Genomic DNA, 20,039 nt, shown 5'->3' with positions numbered 1-20,039 from the left:
CCCCAGGTGCAAGACCTGCTCCATCCTCATTACTTCTCACACCCACCAGGTGCACACGACCACTGGCAAATTTACCCTCCATCCCAAAGGGACCTGCCATACCTCAAACCTTATCTACATCCTCACCTGCAACATCTGTGGTGATTTTTACCTGGGGGAAACATCAACGGCCCTTAACCTCCGCATGAATAACCACCGCTCCTCCACCCACAACCTGGACTTCACTGTCGCCATCCACACCAACCACCACAACATCAGTTTCAACGACTGCTTCCGGGTAGCGATCATCCATCTCCTACCCCATCCAGCCAACACCTTTGTTCCCAGAAGATTGGAGAGGGCCTATATATCGGCCATGAGTGCAACCACTCCACCTGGCCTGAACAAGGCCACCCAGTAATGCCCATCCCTCACAGACCATCCCTCCCAAGCCATCCCATCCCTCCCGCCCTCCCTCGCAACTCATCCCACACACTCACAGTTTACGATGAGCCTGGTGACGAAACAGTGTTGTTTTCGTTCTACGCACTGCTTCTTCTTAGATGGGGACCTGCCAACTCTGCAGGGCCCCAACTTCCGGTTCCGTCTCTTTCTCCTCACACCGATGATGCTACGAAGTTAGCGAAAAATTTTGAATTTTTCTACTGTCCGGTGAGTGTTTCCTTTTACCTTCTTTGATTTTTACTTATGCCTTTTGGCCCTCCTTGCTTTTATACACACACACACACTTTTTAAGATAGGGTGTAAGTTGTAACAATAAGTCCCTAACAACGGCAATATTCTCTTGAACATACAAACCTGTAACAATGACATTTAAGCATTCCTATAACAACTTCAAAGTGCAGAATGTTCTTTCCACAACTATTTCCAACAACCATGCCCTTTGAAGCAGTGTATTTATCCAGCATGAAGAATGAAACTTCTTAACTGGCAACTGTTATATTTTGTAAACATAGATTAAGTGCATGATTATACATTAATGTTAATGGAGTTTTCAGAATGAAATATGAAGAGAAAAGTAATGGTTTGGGCTTTATACTTCAATATTGATGAAAATACAGTGTGCATCTTCTTGTACCTTATTTTGAAAATTATATTCTATGGATGATACTGGCAATGTTTACTGTTTCCACAGCTATCTTCATCTGCTGGCAACTAGTGTGACCTCCCATGTACAAAAAAATTACTCTTGAATCACTAAGTATATTTTCCCACCTGGTATCTGAATATCAATTATACCTACTATAAGCTTGATCAACATAATTATTACCCATTTATAGTGGAAATGTCAGCAGTAAGTACAAATTTATGTCTGTGGACTGCATGCTTCTGTTACATCCAGAATGTTGTTCCATATTAGGTCAACCTTTTTATCCCCCCTTTGTGTCAATACCAGTTAATTTATGTGTAAACATGTTTGTTTTAGTAACTAGCATGGAGTACATTCTCTGTACAAAATATTTCGTTTTATGTTTTTAAGGCTGACTCAGTTGGGAGAAAAATGTGACTTCATAGCCCATCTGTGGTCTCCCTTCTATGTTTTTAATGTTAAGCAGTTGTTTCTCTTTACTATAAATATATTCACTTTGAAATAACTAAAATAGTGGACAAATAACCTCAAAAATATGTGTGAATTATTAGCATTGAGTTCCAGATTGATATCAATGATATTAATAATTATTATTGACGGTTCCAATATTATAAAGATCGACAATGGCCCTCGCAAAAACTTTGTGCTTGACTTGTACATGATGATTGTAACAACCCTTTTTTTAGTTACTCAATAATTTAAGGGGAGGAGGAGGGGTTGAGAACTAAAGTGCAGAGTGAACCACTGTACTCAATTGTGATTTTGGACTCCCATTTTTTTTTCACCTATTCAATGGGTAACACAACCTTCAGTTTTGATACTCAATATAGCAGACTCATTATCAATATTTAAATATCCCACACCCCTAGGATGTACATGTGAGCAATATTTAAGGTTATGTTTGCAACAGAATGGGATAGCAGTGCACCAACTCTGCTAGACAAATGCAATGGAATCTGCATGAAAAAATGCAGTTGCTATTGCAGCAATTGCTGTGAATGAATCACATGTGAAAACCAACATATGTACTATTATGTATGGGCAATTTTGTGCAGGTATGACTCATCGCCATTGTAACCTCTCTGGTTGCTTTATCACAATTAGTTACTCCTATGCATGAATCTTCACTTTTTTTTTCTGATACTGCTGTTTTTAAAAATGCTTGTGTTCTTTCACTTATGGTGATTCAATGAGCCCTTCCAACACAACAGATCTCTTGATACCATTGCTTCACACAATAGAAATTATATCGGCCAAGTATATGAAATAAATGTCCTACATTTCTCTTGTACCAGGTGGTTATGATTAAACTGTGTTCAGAGTGGTACAGCACAGGCTGTAATGAGCGTAAGAGTCTGAAACTTCGTAGATATGCTAATGAAGCAATGCGCTCGCGAATTATATATAAAATTAATATAAAAAAGTAGTAGTTCCAATTCTCGCCACCAGGTTAAAATATGGCACTGTAAGCAGTTAGAACGTGGATATTTCCATAACTCTGACATCAGTATGTTATTCCGACATCGATGACATTGCCTAACAGTTGTGAGAGCTCCCTGGTTGTTGTTGGTGACACTTGTTGATGATTCCTTTTGTGATGTGAATGTTCTTTGAAAATTAAAAAGGTTGAATTTGTTCATGTAAAACACAATGGCTATTGCGAAGAAAGACCGTGCCCTGCTAGTGAAGTTGTTTTACCAGAATGTGAGCAATAGCAACGCTGCATTGCGGGAATATCGCAGACAGAAAAGGCTGGGAAGAGGGCCCATGTCAATTAATGGGCTAAAGAACATGATGAAAATATTCGAGGAAACAGGTGAATTGGGTGTTGCACCAGGGAGAGGAAGGCGGCCCATCCCCATGGAAATTGTGGACGAAGTTGCTGTAGCTGACCATGCAGCACATGCCTCAACTTCTGCAAGCAGTGCTCGAGCTGTGGCACGTGAATTGTCTCTTCCCTGGTCAACAGTTCACAACGTTTTGCGGTGCATTTTACACTAGTATCTCTACAAGATTCATACTTTGCACCAATTGACACCCCAAGATATTCCAGAATGCCGTGAGTTTGCCCATCGGTTTTTGGCATGCATGGAAGTGGATGTGGCTGGGGAATATTATGTGGACTGACGAAGCACATTTTACTCTGGACGGTGCAGTGAATACACAGAACTGTCGCATATAGAATTCCACTCATCCACATGTTCTGCAGGAACAACCATTGCACTCAGTTTACGTGACTGTTTGGTGTGGGTTCCCTAACTCCTTCATTCTTGGTCTGTTTTTCTTTGAGGAGATGACACCTCTAGAGCCTGTTGGCTATACATTGACATCTGCACGTTATAGGGACCTCCTTGTGCAACACGTGATTTCAGCTTTGCAAGAACGGAACTGTGACCACACCACCATTTTCATGCAAGATGGGGCAACACCACATGTCGCTCGTCAAGTGAAAGATTTGCTGCGAGAAACCTTCACTAATGACCAACCCCATCATCTCTAAGCAATTTCCAGATGTGTGGCCTTCCAGGTCCCACAACCTAAATCCATGCGACTTCTGGTTGTGCGGATATTTAAAAGATCGTGTCTATCAGGGACATATCCGGTCTGCCTGATCTGAAGGCTAGCATAAAACGACATGTCGCTCAGATTTCACCAGACATGCTGTGAGCAATGCCGTGTTACCGATGCAGCATGTTGCCGAGTTGGGAGGCCATATTGAACAGTTCCTGTAACCATAGTTCCTAATAAATGTGCCAGAACCACTGTTATCATGTGTTTGATCATTCCTGCCTTTTTCCTGTACCCATACCACATTCTGACTGCTTACAGCACCATATTTTAACCTGGTGGCAAGAATTAGAACATTTTTTTTTCTTTCTTCATAATTCGCAAGCATATTGCTTCATTAGCATATCTACGAAGTTTCAGACTACTACGCTCATTACAACCCATGCTGTACCACCCTGAACACAGTCAGTTTAATTATAACCACTACTAAATAGGAAAAATATAATAATAGAGGCACAATTTTTTGGTAAATAAAAAAAAAAAAGCAAAATTTCAGTACAAGAACAGTCAACTTCAGGTTCAAAATAAAATAAAATTTCTGTGCTATAGCGGTGAAAAATTAGATTAAAAGTGCTATATAAAATTACTTTTTGGTTTTAATATTGTGAATATAATCCTAAATTTGATTTAAAAAAATGCCCTTATTACACAAAATAAACATATTCCTTCTAATAGCACATTTATGTAGATACCAGAGTATTAAGTTTATTCCTGTATAAAGGGTTCCATTTTTGCTTCTCAAATATTTACAGCAGAATTAATCAATTTTCCGTGAATTGCATAACTCACAGGATACTTCAGACTTCAGAAAGTGTCGCATCAGTAAATAAACTCTAAATTTCGTGTTTGAGTCTATTTAGCATTTTGCAGTTCATTTCGCATCATTTCATAACAAAACAAGGTAGGAAAATGCACCTCACACCTTTCACAAACATGAAAAATTAAGATTACAAAGTGTTATTTCAAATTTCGTGTTTTTGTCAAAAACTGAATATGCATGCCTCTAGTAATAGTCATTTTGTAAGCTAGAAATTGCAGTGTAAAATTCTGTATTTTCCCTACAAATATATTGTCAATATGTAGGAACGTATTTCATATATCTGAAGTCATTTATTTAACTTGCAGTATTCCCAGGCGAGATAATACTCCACTAAAACTATTTTTCATAATCATTGTTCCCACACACACTTCAACATGACCCAAATCACCAGAAAGTATGATCATGCCGTTGTGTGCTTAGCACTATGCCATGAAGGCATATAGGGGGTAGCGCCCCACACTTTCTTGATCCGGTCATGGGAGGGGGTGATGTGATCAGCATCACGCCCCTGACCACCTTTACCCCCCAGGGTTTCACCCAGGTACCAATGTCATTCGATGCTGGTGGGCACCGAGACCGCTCCCAACGTTAGAAAAGTTCCCGGATTTGAACCGGCCGGGGATCGAATCCGGGACCTTGAGCATGGTAGTCAGACGCGTTACCAACTGAGCCACCGCGGCCACCATGCCGTTGTGAAAAGTCTTGATATTTAATTTATTTCATTAGCTTTTCCATTATTTAATTTCGAGACATAATTTATGAAAATTATTTGTATCATCTATCAGTTTTGGTTGCATGCTTGCTGCTGATCAAAAACTGAATACTTCTCAAGGTGTTGAAAATTTTAAACACTATATACCTAGTCATATCATAAATTCTGTTACAAAGTTTAGACAGGGATGGCAACACTGGTTGGCAAGGTAACCCCACAATGTTGGATCAAACAACAACCAGTATCATCGTGTGTTTGGCTGAATTTCACTGCGAGTAGAATGGAGTGGGGTGTATACGAGAACAGTGTGGCAGTAATCACACTGCACGAAGTTGGCAAATAAACATCGGACATTTTCAACACCCTGATAAATCTGAATATCAGCAGGATGTTCGTGCATCGGACCATCAACAGATACTGTGACACAGGGACAATTGATGACCGCCCCAGAAAAGGTAGACCGCGCAGCGTGAGAAGCCAGAAGCTTGTTAAAGCAGTGGCGGTGCGGTTTCGATAAAATTCTGTCCAGAAACAAGCAGTGATGGCTCGAGAGCTGAACATTTCGAGAATGTCAATGTCGCGTGTGCTCCGAAGTGACCTAGGACTCTGCTTATCGGCGAAGTACTGGTCACTTCCTCACTCCACAGCTTAAGGTCCAGAGAGAGCAGAAAACAAAAAGACCTTCAGCGTTATGCAAATGGTGACCACAGGAGGATCCTTTTCACGGACGAAAAAATCTTCACAATTGAAGAGTCTTACAATCGTCAAAACGACAGTGTTTTTGCCTCGACATCCCAGCAAGCTCGTGAAAACATGCCACGGATCCTCAGAGGCCATCATCCTGCCTCAGTGATGGTTTGGTGGGGGGTTTCGTACGATGGCACAACTGACCTCCACTTCTGTGAACATGGTGTGAAAACATCTGCAAAAGTGTACCAAGCGACAGTGTTGGAGCCACTTGTTAATCGTCAACCCGCACCATGTTCAACAATGAGCCGTGGAGCTTCCAGCAGGTCTCAGCACCGGCCCACGAGGCAAAGACCACACAGGAGTGGCTTCAGAGGAATGTGCCTGATTTCATTGCTCCAGCTGATTGGCCCTCCAGCAGCCCATTGGGCTACAGGTTGTGGTCCATTTTGGAGGGCATGGTCTGTAGGAAGAGGCATTCAAACCTTGCGAGTCTCAAACGTTCTCTTGTGAAGGCAGTGGTGGACTTTCCCCTCGAGACCGTGTGTGCTGCGATCGATGACTGGCCTCAGAGACTTCAGGCCTGTGTAAAGACCAAAGGTGGCCATTTTGAACAGTGATTGGTGATTGGTATTAATACATTAGCTTGCTCACTGTGCCTGTAGTTCATTATTAACTTTGTAACAGAATTTATGATATGACTAGGTACTATTACGATCTGTTGTTGACTACAGTCAATGAAAAACAAATCTTTTATGCACTAAAAGTTAACATTAATATAAATGCCGTTAGCACTACACTTTTTTGTGCTGTCTTCGGTGCTTTTGCTGGTGTTGTCCTCCATAGTATACATGGCTACATTTCCAAGTAATATTATAAAAGTTATGATGGATGTCAATCTTTTTTTAATGATTCCTACTGATACTTCAATATTCTATTAAAAAGTGATAATCTATTATCATTAATACATATTCCACTGCAATTATATGCATCAATTTACCAAAGTTTTGCTTTAAAATATTCAAGAATTAAAACTAATTATTAAAATAACTGTCATTTAATCACAAAATTCATTTTCTCCACACAATACTGGTGCAAAATAAATGCAAACCCTGAATTATGCGTAACTTACACTGCAAGTGGCATGTGGCTTTTTTGTAGACTGCAAAATAGTCGAACTTTGGAAATGTATCACCTGCTATCATTGAATAAATTCAAACCAATACTTACCAAAACTGATGTCACTGGCATCAGTATTGCCTCTAAAATTATTTTAGGGATAGTAATTACAGTTATTTACGATCCAGAATAATTTTGGTTATGTTCCAATATCAACATTCTGTGATAATAATATTCGACATGAAAATTTCAGCACTTGCGAATGGATGCAATGGTTAATTGAAACTTCGCCAGATCTTCTGTCTTATGTGATCTTACAACAGGAGCAATAAGACTGTTGTGCTTGTTTGTTGCTAAAATGAATGCTGTACAAAACACTAAAAAGCATCTGCCACATATTGTGCAACAGCATGCAAGTGTCTATCAGTGCTGTCCACAGCAAACACATTAATCAGTATTTCATGTTTTTCAGTGCATAGAACGGCTAAGAATTGGTTTTCTATACTCAATATTCTATTTTGAACAATCGAATTGTTAATGCCAATTTGCTTCAAAATAGTGATTAATTACACTGGTTTGGATGTCTCGCAGATGACTGTTGTCTCTGAATAATTTCAGCATGTTGATTTCAAATATGAAATCCATTTCTACCCATCACATCTAGTTTTTACAGAAAACAGCAATATATTAACTGCCATAATTTCACAATAAAATGTGTAGTTCCATTATTTTTCCAATAAATGGTTCTGTTTAGATTATGGTGAAATTTTGGTTTTCTACAGTTCAAATCCTCCAATTTTGAAATGCAAATGCATATATAATTGTAAGCATTTCATGTACCTTCCACCTTCACATAACCAATTGGTATAAAAATTGTATGGACTTTGATTACATAAATTTTACTCTCGAAATCACTCGTAAAAATTTCCTTCACAAAATTCCCAATACTTAATATTATAATATGGTAGGTTGATTGATCTTTGTAACATGGAGAAAATTCCTGGCCTAGGAAAAATCCTGATGCAATGGAAAGAAATTGATGTCATTTCCGTGATCAGCATTCAAAATACAGATTCACCTATTAGTTTGAAAACAACTGTTTCCCCCCCCCTCCCAAGATTTCTACCAGTCTTATTGTAAATTTCTGGAGTACGCAATTTGATTTCAGGTTAAGGAACTAATGATTACTACATAAAAGACCCTCTTTTCCTTGTGCTGAAGATCATTAAAATGGTGGATAGCCTTTATTTATCTTCAGACTCATCAAATATTACAGAGTTCAGCAATTTTTATTAATTGAGGCACTCCTCACTGTAAATGTGATCTTTGGTTAGCACCTACTTGCCTTGCTTTGCTTTACTGCCTGCTTCTGCAATTAAAGCTTGCTCTGTTGAGTGCACCACTCGTAAAATATTGGTTCATAGTACAGTAACTTGAAGTTTTCATAAATTTAATTTTAGTCTGCTCTTGCTCTATTTTGATTTTTTTAGCAACACTTAAATACGACATACTCACAGAATCCTTTATTTTCATTTTAGTAATAATTTTTGTTCTATGAGGTGCTCAAGAAGAAAATATGTGCAAGGTAAGAAGTTCTAAAAGATTTTTATAAACCTCCATTTAATTAATAATCAATAAATAAAAGCATGCTATTATAATTAAAATAGACATTTTAAAAATATCAGCATAACTAAGGAAACTGTCATCTAAACAGAATATAATTAATATTTTTGTTCAATACTTGGCAAAGTTTGTAACAAAATATTCAAATTAATATATCTAAAACAGGTTTACTTTAATCATAATCTTATTAGTTTTGATTAGGACTGAGCAGATGCTGATAAATCACAAAGTATTGGTCGGAATTTAATCACTGATACTTGCATATACTTTTCTGGTGTGTCAGGGTTTGCAAATATGCCACACAGCACTTTTGTGGAGTCTAAACACCTTGTAAATTATGCAAAATGCACATTTAAACTTTTTTTTCAACATTGTGGAGAGAAATTGATTTCCTGAATAACACACATGAAATTATGAATATACATAATAAAACAAAACTCTGCTATGATATAGTTCAGTGGAAAAATTTTACATTAAATTGTGCTTTAAATTGTTACAATTTTCAAGTGTCGGTATAGGTGGAAATCACTAAGAGTATAAGCAGTGGTATGGGTATCAGTTGAAAGTGGTATCGGCTCAGCTCTAGTTTTGATAAATTAATTTAGTTGTCGCTGCCACCTTCACCTTGGAACTTGTTCCTATCCTGTCTGATGGGCTTCCAGTTGGCAAAGCCTTTTTCCAAACAGCTGCTAGGTTGTCTCCTGGGCAGTCTGCACTGGTGGATTTTTAATCGTTGTAGAAACAGTATCAAAATGTGATACGCTCGACCATTTAGGATACCTTTACTGCGACAATTAAACTCTGCAGATGTGCTCGATAGATGACCTGGCTACAGTGCACCAGCAACTCTTGTGAAAATTGCGAACTGGCAGCCTACCAAGCAGTAAAGCAACAAGTTCTGAAGTGGATATTGGCAGTGAACACCAAAATTAAGAGCATAACTGATTAGATTCATAGATAAGTATGTGTGGTTTTGATATATTAATGCCTCCCAGCACTTTCTCCTACTTGAAATCTGAAAATTAGATAAAATCACAACACACATCTTGTTTTGTTGCCCAAATTTTCACTGACCTAGATACTTCTTCAGGGATGGGAAAGAAAGTGTCATGGAACAGTTAAAATATGACTGCCAAGGACTAGCTGACCCCTTTAGCAGCATGAATAGGCCACAACATTTTTATACTTTCAATCATTTTTAACTATACAGTAGAACCCCGATTTTATGTTCCAAGATTTTACATTTTCCCACATTATACATTCAATCTTGATGGTCCAAACATACCAAATGTGTTTCCATGACTCATTCATAGCTTCCCAATTTCTTGACGATGGAGGGTGGCCACTGGTCTCATACACTGGCAGAAATCTCAGGAGAAAATTTATGCTTTTCCCCACGTAGGCCATATCCCACAAGGACTGTTGCATCATGGGTTATTATAACAGTGTTTTAATCTTTCCATTACCCATTTTCTCCTATTCTTGAAGGATGTAGGGCAGACTGAAAATTTGGAAGAGAAAACAAGGTGCGTGTTGTGACTTTATCTTGTTTTCAAAATGTTGGAACATGTGGAATATACAGGGTGCGGCAGAAATAGTAAACTGGTTTTAATAATCCATGGTTTCATTTGTTGCAGAGAAGGGACAGGCATGTAGCGGGTATCTTGGAAAGTAGGTGGCAAGTGTGTGTTCTGTCAGTGACGTGTGCAGTTAGCAATGGAGCGCTGAACAGTGGCGGAGCGTATTTGTGCTGTAGAGTGCTTTATTAGGAGTGTGTCTCCTAATAAAGAGAACATTTCGACGACAACTGAATCGACGTGGTGCACTTTCTCCTGTTGCTATACGTTGTTGGGTAAGACAATGGTGTGAAGAATAAATCACCACCTGGCCGATCACGGTCAGTGCTAACAGAACAAAACTTGGCACGCATCCGTGTCTCTGCAGTGCGGAGTCCATGCAGATCAGCATGTAAACATGCTTTAGCGTTGCAGATATTGGACTGAAGCATTCGGCGAATGTTGCACGCAGACCTTAACTTTCAACGTTGCAAGATGAAAGTTGTGCCACGTCTGTCAGATCGCCATAAGGTGTCCTTGTGGAATGCTGTCAGCGGATGCTGGCATTAATAAGGCAACATCCGACATTGCTAGACACGTTGATGATGAGTGATGAAGCGCACTTTCATCTAACAGGAACAGTTAATAAGCAGAACGATTCAGTTGTAGTCGAAATGTTCTGTGTGTTGGTGAGAGAGACGCTCCTAATAAAGCACTCTACAGCACAAATACGCTTCACCACTGTTCAGCACTCCATGGCTAACTGCACACGTCACTAATGGAACATAACCTTGCCACCTACTTTCGAAAGTACCCGCTACATGCCTGTCCCTTCACTGCAACAAACGAAACCATGAATGATTAAAACCAGTTTATTATTTCTGCTGCACCCTGTATATATTTATATTCCTCATATACATACACATAGTTGTTTAGGATTATTCGATACTTAGTTCACAGGTTTCATAAAATTGCTTGTACCCATGTTGTAAATAAAGAAACAATGAATGATTAAAGATAACAAGAATAAAAACCAGACATCAATGAATGCAGTTCTTCCCTTTATGATTGTAGAGTGCAGTTTCAAAGCAAGCAGGTGGATATCTTGATATATTCTTGAATCACAGTTACGCCATTATGCACTTGGAACTCATTCTTGCTCTCTGGTGTACAGTACTATAATCACCGTTTTCTGTCTCCTAGGCCAAGCAAGTTGGACTCAAATATTCTGGATTTGAGCTCCAGCGTGCATGTGGATGTTCAATTTTGTGAGTCTCTTCATCATGTAATCATCATTCACCCTCGTCATCGGAGTTGACCTAAAATATGCAGGACACAGGTTTATCAATCTTAACTGTGAAGCATATAGACAACAACATGGGGTTTGGATGCCTTCAAATCATACCAAAGACTGTTGAAGATTATGTTGACATAGCGAAGACTTCTGGTTTGTCTGAAGCCATACTGTCTCTAGCAACTGTGCTTCCTTAACCTTCTACGTAAATCTTACCTCTGTTTGTGTGAGCTAAACTTCCCTCTCCTCAGTATTCAGTGCTTTAGTGACTGGATTTCTTATAAGGACATAATGTAAGCTAATGAGGCCTCTCCCCTCTCCCCGATGGTGCAGTGGTAGCGTCGTCGCCTTGTAATCAAGGGGTCCCGGGTTTGATTCCCGGGGGAGGCACATAATGGTTTGGATTCCACTTTAAACTGTAGGTCCAGTCCCAATTAGCCTTACTGTGCATAAAGTGGACTTCAAACATCAATTATCAAAGGCATTGTGATTCTACCTTTCATTTCTCTTGACACAAGTTATTTTCATAATGTAGTCAAAACTCTTGCTGTTTTAATTAGATAACTCAAGTTAGCTGTTGTTGTCATGAGAGCCCATATTACAAGGTTACAAATAGCCTCAGTGTAGATGCACAAATTTTGTTTTTGAAAAGTAGTCCATCAATCGATCCTGAAAAAGACCCTATTTTAGGGACTAATATATACAGGGTAAGTCAAAAAGAATGAAACAACAAATTTTGCTACACTAGCGATCCTGGTGGAGCAGTGGCAAAGCAGCATAAGCATGCCAAGTGCTAATACAACTGTCAAGAGTTTGTCTTTATATTGACGGCATGTTTGATTTTCTATCATAAATAGTTACATCATAAGAACTGTGTAAAGTTCTTATTGACTTACCCTGTATATATAACTTCTTAATTATCAGATTAAGAACACTTTCATCTTTTACTGTTTTTGCCCAGTTAGTATATTTGCTTTTAGGAATATGTTTTAAAGCCGATTTGAGTACCTCACATTTGTGGAGGCCAGCGAGTACACTGTGCAGTGTGAGCTTCTCACCTGTACATGCATCTCCAGGTCAGTAAGCAACAGAGCAGGAGTGGCAGAGGTAAAGAAAATACTGCAGGAGAAGCCCTCCTCCTCCTGTTTCTTCTCCCTTGATTACTATGCTACAGTGTGCTGTTACTTTAAGTCTAAAGACAGGCGAAGCCTCACTCACTTCTTTCTACAAGTCTTGCAAAGCTACAGTACCCCTGCTCATTCTGCAGTCCACATGTGTATACAAGAGTGCTCTTCCACAATTACAGCACATTGATCAGGCCTGTTTTTAAGAATAGATGCATTACAAAACTATCGTTGAACCTAAAAGCCAATGCAAGTAAAAATTCAAGATGCTTATCACAAAAGAAAAAAAAAGTAAATTATGAATACATTTTTTATTTTCTTGTGAAAATTATTCACTTATTACATACATGGATTTAACATAATAGATTTTTGGAACTAAAATTACAGCTTCTTGCTATTTTTGAGGATTCATTACAAATAAACATGTTTGGTATTTGAGGTGATATAGTGCACATAATTGCAAGTGAATTGTTACATGCATGTGCATGATGCAATGCTCTTCCAGGGAATGCATGTTTCATTAACCTGTTGTTGGGAATTTTAGTTTATACTTTTCGTAAGTGAATGAATAACTGAAAAGTAATCCTATGTTTTGAATATTTCTAGTTTTGTGGATATTTTATTAGTCCATTTTTGTTCACCCTCAAAGAAGTGACTCTTTTTTTTCTCATTGGTAATGAAGTATGAAGGTAATAAGTTTGTTTTTTCTACATGTTTTCCACAGATCGTAATTGGTGGTGTGGTAAAATTTTTGCTTCCATTCATCCCCCACTTGAAAATTGAAAAGAATTTTCACATTGAGTGTGAATGATTCAATTATTAAGGTGTACACTAGGATGCACAAGTATTATTGGCAAATTGTTTTCATTAAGTTTTCTCTTTTATTCTTTGCTTTTAAGGGCTGGATTTTTACATATGCTGTTGCAAACAGCTTGTTCGGCATTCTGTTTCAATTCTTGAAGATCTCATTGCATAAAACAGAGAGAATAAGCTGGCGATGAACAATTTATTTGGTAATGCTTATGAATCTCTCTACATATCATACTGTTTTCTTCTCATGGATATGTTGACATTACATCACATGTGGTGCAAAGACACATGGAAGCAAATTGTCCAAAATTTCCATCCATATTTCTTGTATGTGCAGAATGTTTATCAGGCATTGTTTTGTAATGGTGGTGATAGTGAAGTTAGAGTCCAGCACAGATATTTCTGCCGTGCGATGTGCGACACAACTCAAGAAGCAGTGTTGCTAATGAGCAGATAGAAAAATCGCTGCAGTGCACCGATGCACAGCTGTTACGTACAACAAGAAAATTAGAGAATTCAGGTCTATCTAACGTTGAGGTTTAAATGTCATGCATTATACCAAAACTAGGATTAATATGTACTAACAAGTGGCTTTGTATGTAGCTACATACATATGGACTAAAAATTCGCAAAATATGAACTAACACATACGTAAAATTACCAAAAATGCAGCAAAGAAGACTTCTTCATACGATCCCTTATTTGAGTGACTTCAAACAAAATAAAAAAATATTATTTTCCATTGCATTATTGCACTGGTGGCATTCTAACTGTTCACTCCCAAAACCCGTATACACTGGTACGGAACTGCAACAACAGATAATAACATGCCAACGTCTTAAACCGTGACAATTGGACCACAACACTCCGCCTCAAGCAGTATTATTATTATTTCCTCTCTGTGATCGGCGACAGTCGGTTGCCTTTGTTGTACATTTACAAACGATGCCGGCTTCCAAAACAATAACAACATATACTGCCACTAGACGATAAGCTGTGCGTCTTTTTCTTTTGCTATGAAACAGGGCCGGCGCTAGTCATTTTGCCTCCCTGGGCGGTGGCGGCAGATGCCGCTCCATTTCGGCCCCCCCCCCCCCTGTCATTACTCAGGAACGGGAAATTGAAAATCAATATATTCCTAAGTAAAACATCAAAATATAAAATAAATAATGAGACTTCTTATGCTATTTCAATACTATTAAGCACAAAAGAATATCTCGCTTGACCACAGTTTTCAATAGGCTTATTTTTTTCTTCTCTTCAAATTTTCCCGCCCTGAAAATTTGCCACTCGGGGGGGGGGGGGGGTTTGGCATGGTTCGGGCTCCCTCCCCTTCCACCGGCCCTGCTATGAACTTGGTCACCCATCAAAAGCATGGCAATTTTAACACAGAAAACAATATGCATCGCATTAAGCAGCAAAAATGACAGCCATTTCTACAAGAACACGTGCCGGAGCCAAGAGTTGAAATGCTGTTGGAGCCACATAATTTATTTATTTTAAACAATTCCAATATTATGAAATATGAACAATTTGTGAATTAAACCTGTTGAAATATGTAAAATTAAGTATATTTTCCTTAAATATGTAAAAGTAAGTATTTATTAAAGTTTGAAATATGGAAAAATATTGACAATAAAATGTACCTTAAATCACTACAAACATTACTATTCGCAAAGATATCACAAAAATTCAGCGATATTTCGTCAAACTAAAAGTATGTATTTACCTATAAATCCTAGCCCTGATTATAACCAGTAGATAACATTGAACACAGCTATGGGTTCGGTAAATTGTCTACAGTTCAGAAGCATTCGCACACAATGTCAAACCGGTCAAATACTTAGTATAAAATAAAAATATGGTGCTTCCAATCCAACAAAACTCACCGTCACTTTACCTGCCTTTCCCCTTCTGTGACAGAAATAGTGCTTGATTATTACAGTTGGCAACACTAGTTACTAGCTAGCCAATGAACATGCACTGCATAAAAGAAGCAACCACTACGCCGTGCTATATTGCCACATTACTGTCCCTGCCGAACGGTGTGAACCGCGAGCTGGAGCGCTATTCAATTGTTTTCAATGATGTTTCTCGAGTGTGTCCAGGAATGGAATGACAATATGGCAACAATGGCAAAGGTTGGCGAGCATGGTAGAACACGTGATGCTAAGAGAGAGGGAGACGAAACGAAAATTGGTATCTACGCAACGGCAATGATATGTGTGTTGTACTCTATCACATGCTTTGTTGATTATTCAGCTCTTGAACCTCACATTTCACAGAACATAGTGCATGGAGTAATGGACAACTTGGGTACACACATCCTTGTGCATCATCACTTATCAAAAAAGTTATCATGGTTGTGATTATTCGGAGAGTATTCTGGGTAATCATTATTCGGTTATGCAATAATGTTTTCATAAGCAGAGCATGTAAATTAGTAAGTTATGGCACAAGGGATATAACTTAGCTACCTTGTAACCCACCTGCTAATCCATGAAAACTTAACATAGTGTCCCCATTTTATAGAGGGACTGAGGGAAGGGAGGGGAGTGGGATTGAGAGCTGGAAAAGTGAAAATTCTGTTGAAAATATGATTTGTTATTCTTATGTTATATTTCACCTTGATTCTTGTGGTGTATCAAGAAATTGATATATGTTAAAATTTCATGTTATGCACATCATGATCTTAACACTGCATAAACTTTTTGTTTCAGAACCAGTTATTTATAAATCTAATACTCTTCCCCTTTTTCCTACATTGCAGTCTCTTCCTTCATATGAAGATGTCAAGAATGAGATTCTGGAAGGGAACTCTAATATTGATGCCTAAAGGGATAAGACTGAGACGTTTGAAAATTCACTTCCATCCAAAAAGAAACAGATTTTGTGATGAAAGCATGATAGGTTTATTTTGAGTGTAGTATTTTATTGTGTTGTTTAGGTATGAATGTAATAAATATATATTTCTACACCACGTTGGGAAATACTTAAAATGAACAAAGCTAATTTCTGGTTATTCCCCTCCATAGGTCCAGTCCCAATAGCCTATTTATTCATAAATTGGACTAACACTCATACAAAGGAAACCAGTTATTCTCCTAATGTTTTGGCAAAAGTTTATAAATTATTGTTATTCTATGTCATCCTCCTACAGTGTCAGCGAAGGTATGTTAAGGATTTTATAATTATTATGAAGCTACATTTGCTTAGATTAATTCAACTTTCTACTGTTTTGCATTTTTTTTATTATTGTTACATTAGGTATTATATGTTTAACATGTGTAAACCTTTCATATCAGTAAAACATAGAAGGGAGGATTTTAATTTGTTATATTGTTAAATAAGAAATTTTGTACCAAAGAAAAGTTTTTGTGCAGAAGCTAATTTTGAATTTTGATTAGTATATGAATTTCCCTTTGAGAAAGAGTTTTGTCATAAATTGAACTGCCTGCATGGTTTTGGTAAAATTTATGCATTGTACTTAGTTTTTCTAATTTCTAAACCCATTTCATTTATACATTCTAGTTATATTTGTATTATAAGATGGTATTAAACAGTTTAGAGAGGTAATACGCTTGAAATAGTGAGCATAGTAGTTTTAGGTAATATATTGTCTTCAATTAGCAAACTATGTAATGACATTATTTCATATTAATGAAATATGCACATAGCTACAGGACTGTCTGCAGATGTTATATCATGGTTTCTAGTTTGTTTATTTTTAAAGAATATAACATGTGGCAAACAGTAAAGAAAGAGGCTGTAAATTTGATAATTACTATTGATGGATATTGTTTCTCATTGGAAATTGTTTCAATTGCTTGGAATTTATACTTACCTTGTTCTTAATTGCTTGAAGAGATGCAGAGCATTGAACATTTTTTCTTCAAGGTTGAGGGGGTGTGTAACTAGGTGGCATTGAATCAAATGTGTGTATTTTACATATACTCTCTTGTCTTGGCCGAAAACATAAAGCACATGCTCTATCCAGCACATCAGATATGCTAGTGAATTTACAATGTACATATATAAACACTCCTGACAAATTTCAATGCAACTGATTGTTCTCAATGCGAGATACTACATAGAAATTGAGTTCATTAACCTTGCACTGTTTAGCAAATTATATTGTATTATGGACAATAAATTGGATCGTCTACAGTCAGTATTTGAGAATTTTAACCATTCATAACAACTATTTATATAAAGTTGTTTGCTAAGAAATCAAAAAACACTTTTTTTTTTTTTGCTTGAATTATAATAGTTCTACAAAAATGCTAAGTGCTACATTAACTTTGTCATGCTATAGTTTTTGTGTAAAAATTGTGTATTAAAAATGGTCACATTAGCATTAATAGCAACTTGTCACACTTATTACTAGTAATGGTTTTCCATTGTTTAATTTTTTATTAGTCATTAAAATATATGCTTTTGTAAATAACTAGATTAGCTAAATGTAATTAAAAATATTCTATTTTTGTATGTGCAGGTTAGAATAAAGTCCATTGCCTACTGAGCTAATTTCCTACTAGAACGTCATTCTAGCTGTCAAACTAGGAATTTTTTTTCTTCAACAAGGTCTACATTCAAACACACTGTTTAACCCATATTTAAGTGTACAAATTGCATTTTTGAAATACATTACAAAGAAATGATTTACACGTGTACGAACAAACTATTGCTGCATCAAGTTGCATGTTCAACAAAAAATAGTTGACAAATAATTTTGTATCTTCCCACCCATTTTGCAAAACCAAATTTCGTGACTTTTCCTGATGCTTTTACATAACTTTCCAAATCCCTCTATAATGCTTTAACATATTAATAAAAAATGTGTTTGCATGTTAATCAAAGGAGAAGAGTTTGAAAATATATGATGAAAAAGAAAATGGCATTTTATAAAATAAAAAAATCCCCAAAAGGGGAGCAAATTGGAAGGAAAAAATGAAATGTGATAAGAGTTTCCAATCCTAGCAAGCAAAAAAAGAAAAAATTTATTCAATTTACATATTTGGAGGTTTTTGAACATGCTTACAAAATTCCTTGACTTTTTTGCACTTCTCAGTTGATTTCCCAGACTTTTCCAATTAAGAGAAGGGGGTGCAAATAGCTTCAGTGCTGATGCACTCATATTTTTATACAAAGCCTGACACTTCCAGGTCGATAGGTACCTTGTATCAACCAAATCTTGCTTGATGAGCAACAAGCTTAAAATGTAGCTGATTGTAGGAATATCTTGAGTTTGAATTAAGGCAATAAGAATGGATCAAGGTCATTAGTTGTTTATTCACAGATGCACAATGTGAGTATATTTCTCGTAGTTGGCAGCGTGGCATCAGGCCTTGTCAAATTATAAATTTTCAGCTGAAAACTATGGCTTTAAAATTACTATATTAACTATTTTTTAAAAGTGTTTCTCATATGCTGCAATTATTATTAATTCCTATTCTTCCTTGCTGCCATAACAAGGTGCCTTTTAGAAGAAATATAAGGTGGTTGAATGAATTTAACATCTGCTGCAGTACATAATATAAAGTTCAATCCTCCATGATATTGCTACTCTATCTCTTCTGATCAGCCTTTTTTTTTTTCAAGAAAATGTGCTAACTACAGTACTTATGCAACCAAGATAACTGCATGTTGCACATAGCAGTTATACTTCTTTGTTTGAAATGTAACTATTGTTTCTTATACCCTTGGTGCAAAATCATAAGCTTGCACCAAAAATGTCAACCAATTGTATAGGCAATGCTAGTTTTGTGGATTGTATTAATTCTATCAGCATTCAATTTACAAAACCTTCACTTTTCCCATAAAAAAGAACATTGACATTTCAGGCCAGAATCATCTGATGCTACAATGGATATAAGAATGGTCCCAGAAAATTCCTAATTTCCTTGGTAAATCAATAAACCTTTTACATCTATTTATTGTATTTATAAATTTAAGTAACAGTATATTTATGGTTAACATTATCTTGTTCATTGAAAATTCAAGTTGTTCTTGCATAAAATTTTGTATTCATTCTGCATATGATAAGTCCAATAAAGATCCATCCATGTTTTTCATTTGTTTTAATCAAATGTCTTTCAACATATTTGAATATTATAAAGGTATACATAATTTCATTGCATTGATAATTGTTTCTAAATATCTCCACATTTATGTAAGATGATTCAGTAGAAATAATACAGTACATGTACGGGGGTGGACACTAGTCAAAAGGTAAAAATTACTGTGTTAACCTTTAGCAGACAGATGATTGGTATGTTGACCAAACAGATATTTCTGTTGAGGAGAGATGGTTAATATCGACCAACACTGAGAGGCAGCAATTAACATGCGAACTACTTGCAATATTTCAGTTAGGTCTTTTTTGTTGATTACAGTATGTCATACCTTCATATGTATACTAATTAGAAAACAACATATCCATTGTAACTATTATTAACACGTGCAGATTGACGAAATGGAAATTTACATGAAACTGAAAAATAGTTTCTTTCATTAACATGGTGAAAGGATGTTCTGCATTACAATTAATAATGGTTAATATTAAAATATCTATATAAACACCAAATAATGCAAAATACATTGGATACAATGCTTCTGGAATTTTTTTCTTTTTGA

The 20,039-nt window shown here is 36.8% G+C and overlaps 1 protein-coding gene across 2 annotated transcripts in view; it reads left to right on the top strand.

Moving 5' to 3' along the window:
- The window catches only part of Gel (Gelsolin), a 136,053-nt gene extending 116,581 nt beyond the window's left edge, over nucleotides 1-19,472 (top strand). Inside the window, exons 18-19 of one of the 2 annotated variants that reach the window (XM_083125181.1) lie at nucleotides 8,535-8,581; nucleotides 16,174-19,472. In XM_083125181.1, the coding sequence (XP_082981307.1) occupies nucleotides 8,535-8,537 (3 nt within the window). In that variant the 3' untranslated portion in view covers nucleotides 8,538-8,581; nucleotides 16,174-19,472. The remainder of the gene's footprint in view (nucleotides 1-8,534; nucleotides 8,582-16,173) is intronic. The other variant, XM_083125180.1, reaches the window with a different exon arrangement.
- Nucleotides 19,473-20,039: the final 567 nt, after the last annotated feature.

This window comes from Lepisma saccharinum, chromosome 7, assembly GCF_977018435.1.
Source record: "Lepisma saccharinum chromosome 7, izLepSacc3.1, whole genome shotgun sequence".
NCBI lineage: Eukaryota > Metazoa > Arthropoda > Insecta > Zygentoma > Lepismatidae > Lepisma > Lepisma saccharinum.
This window is presented reverse-complemented; position numbering and strand designations above follow the sequence as displayed.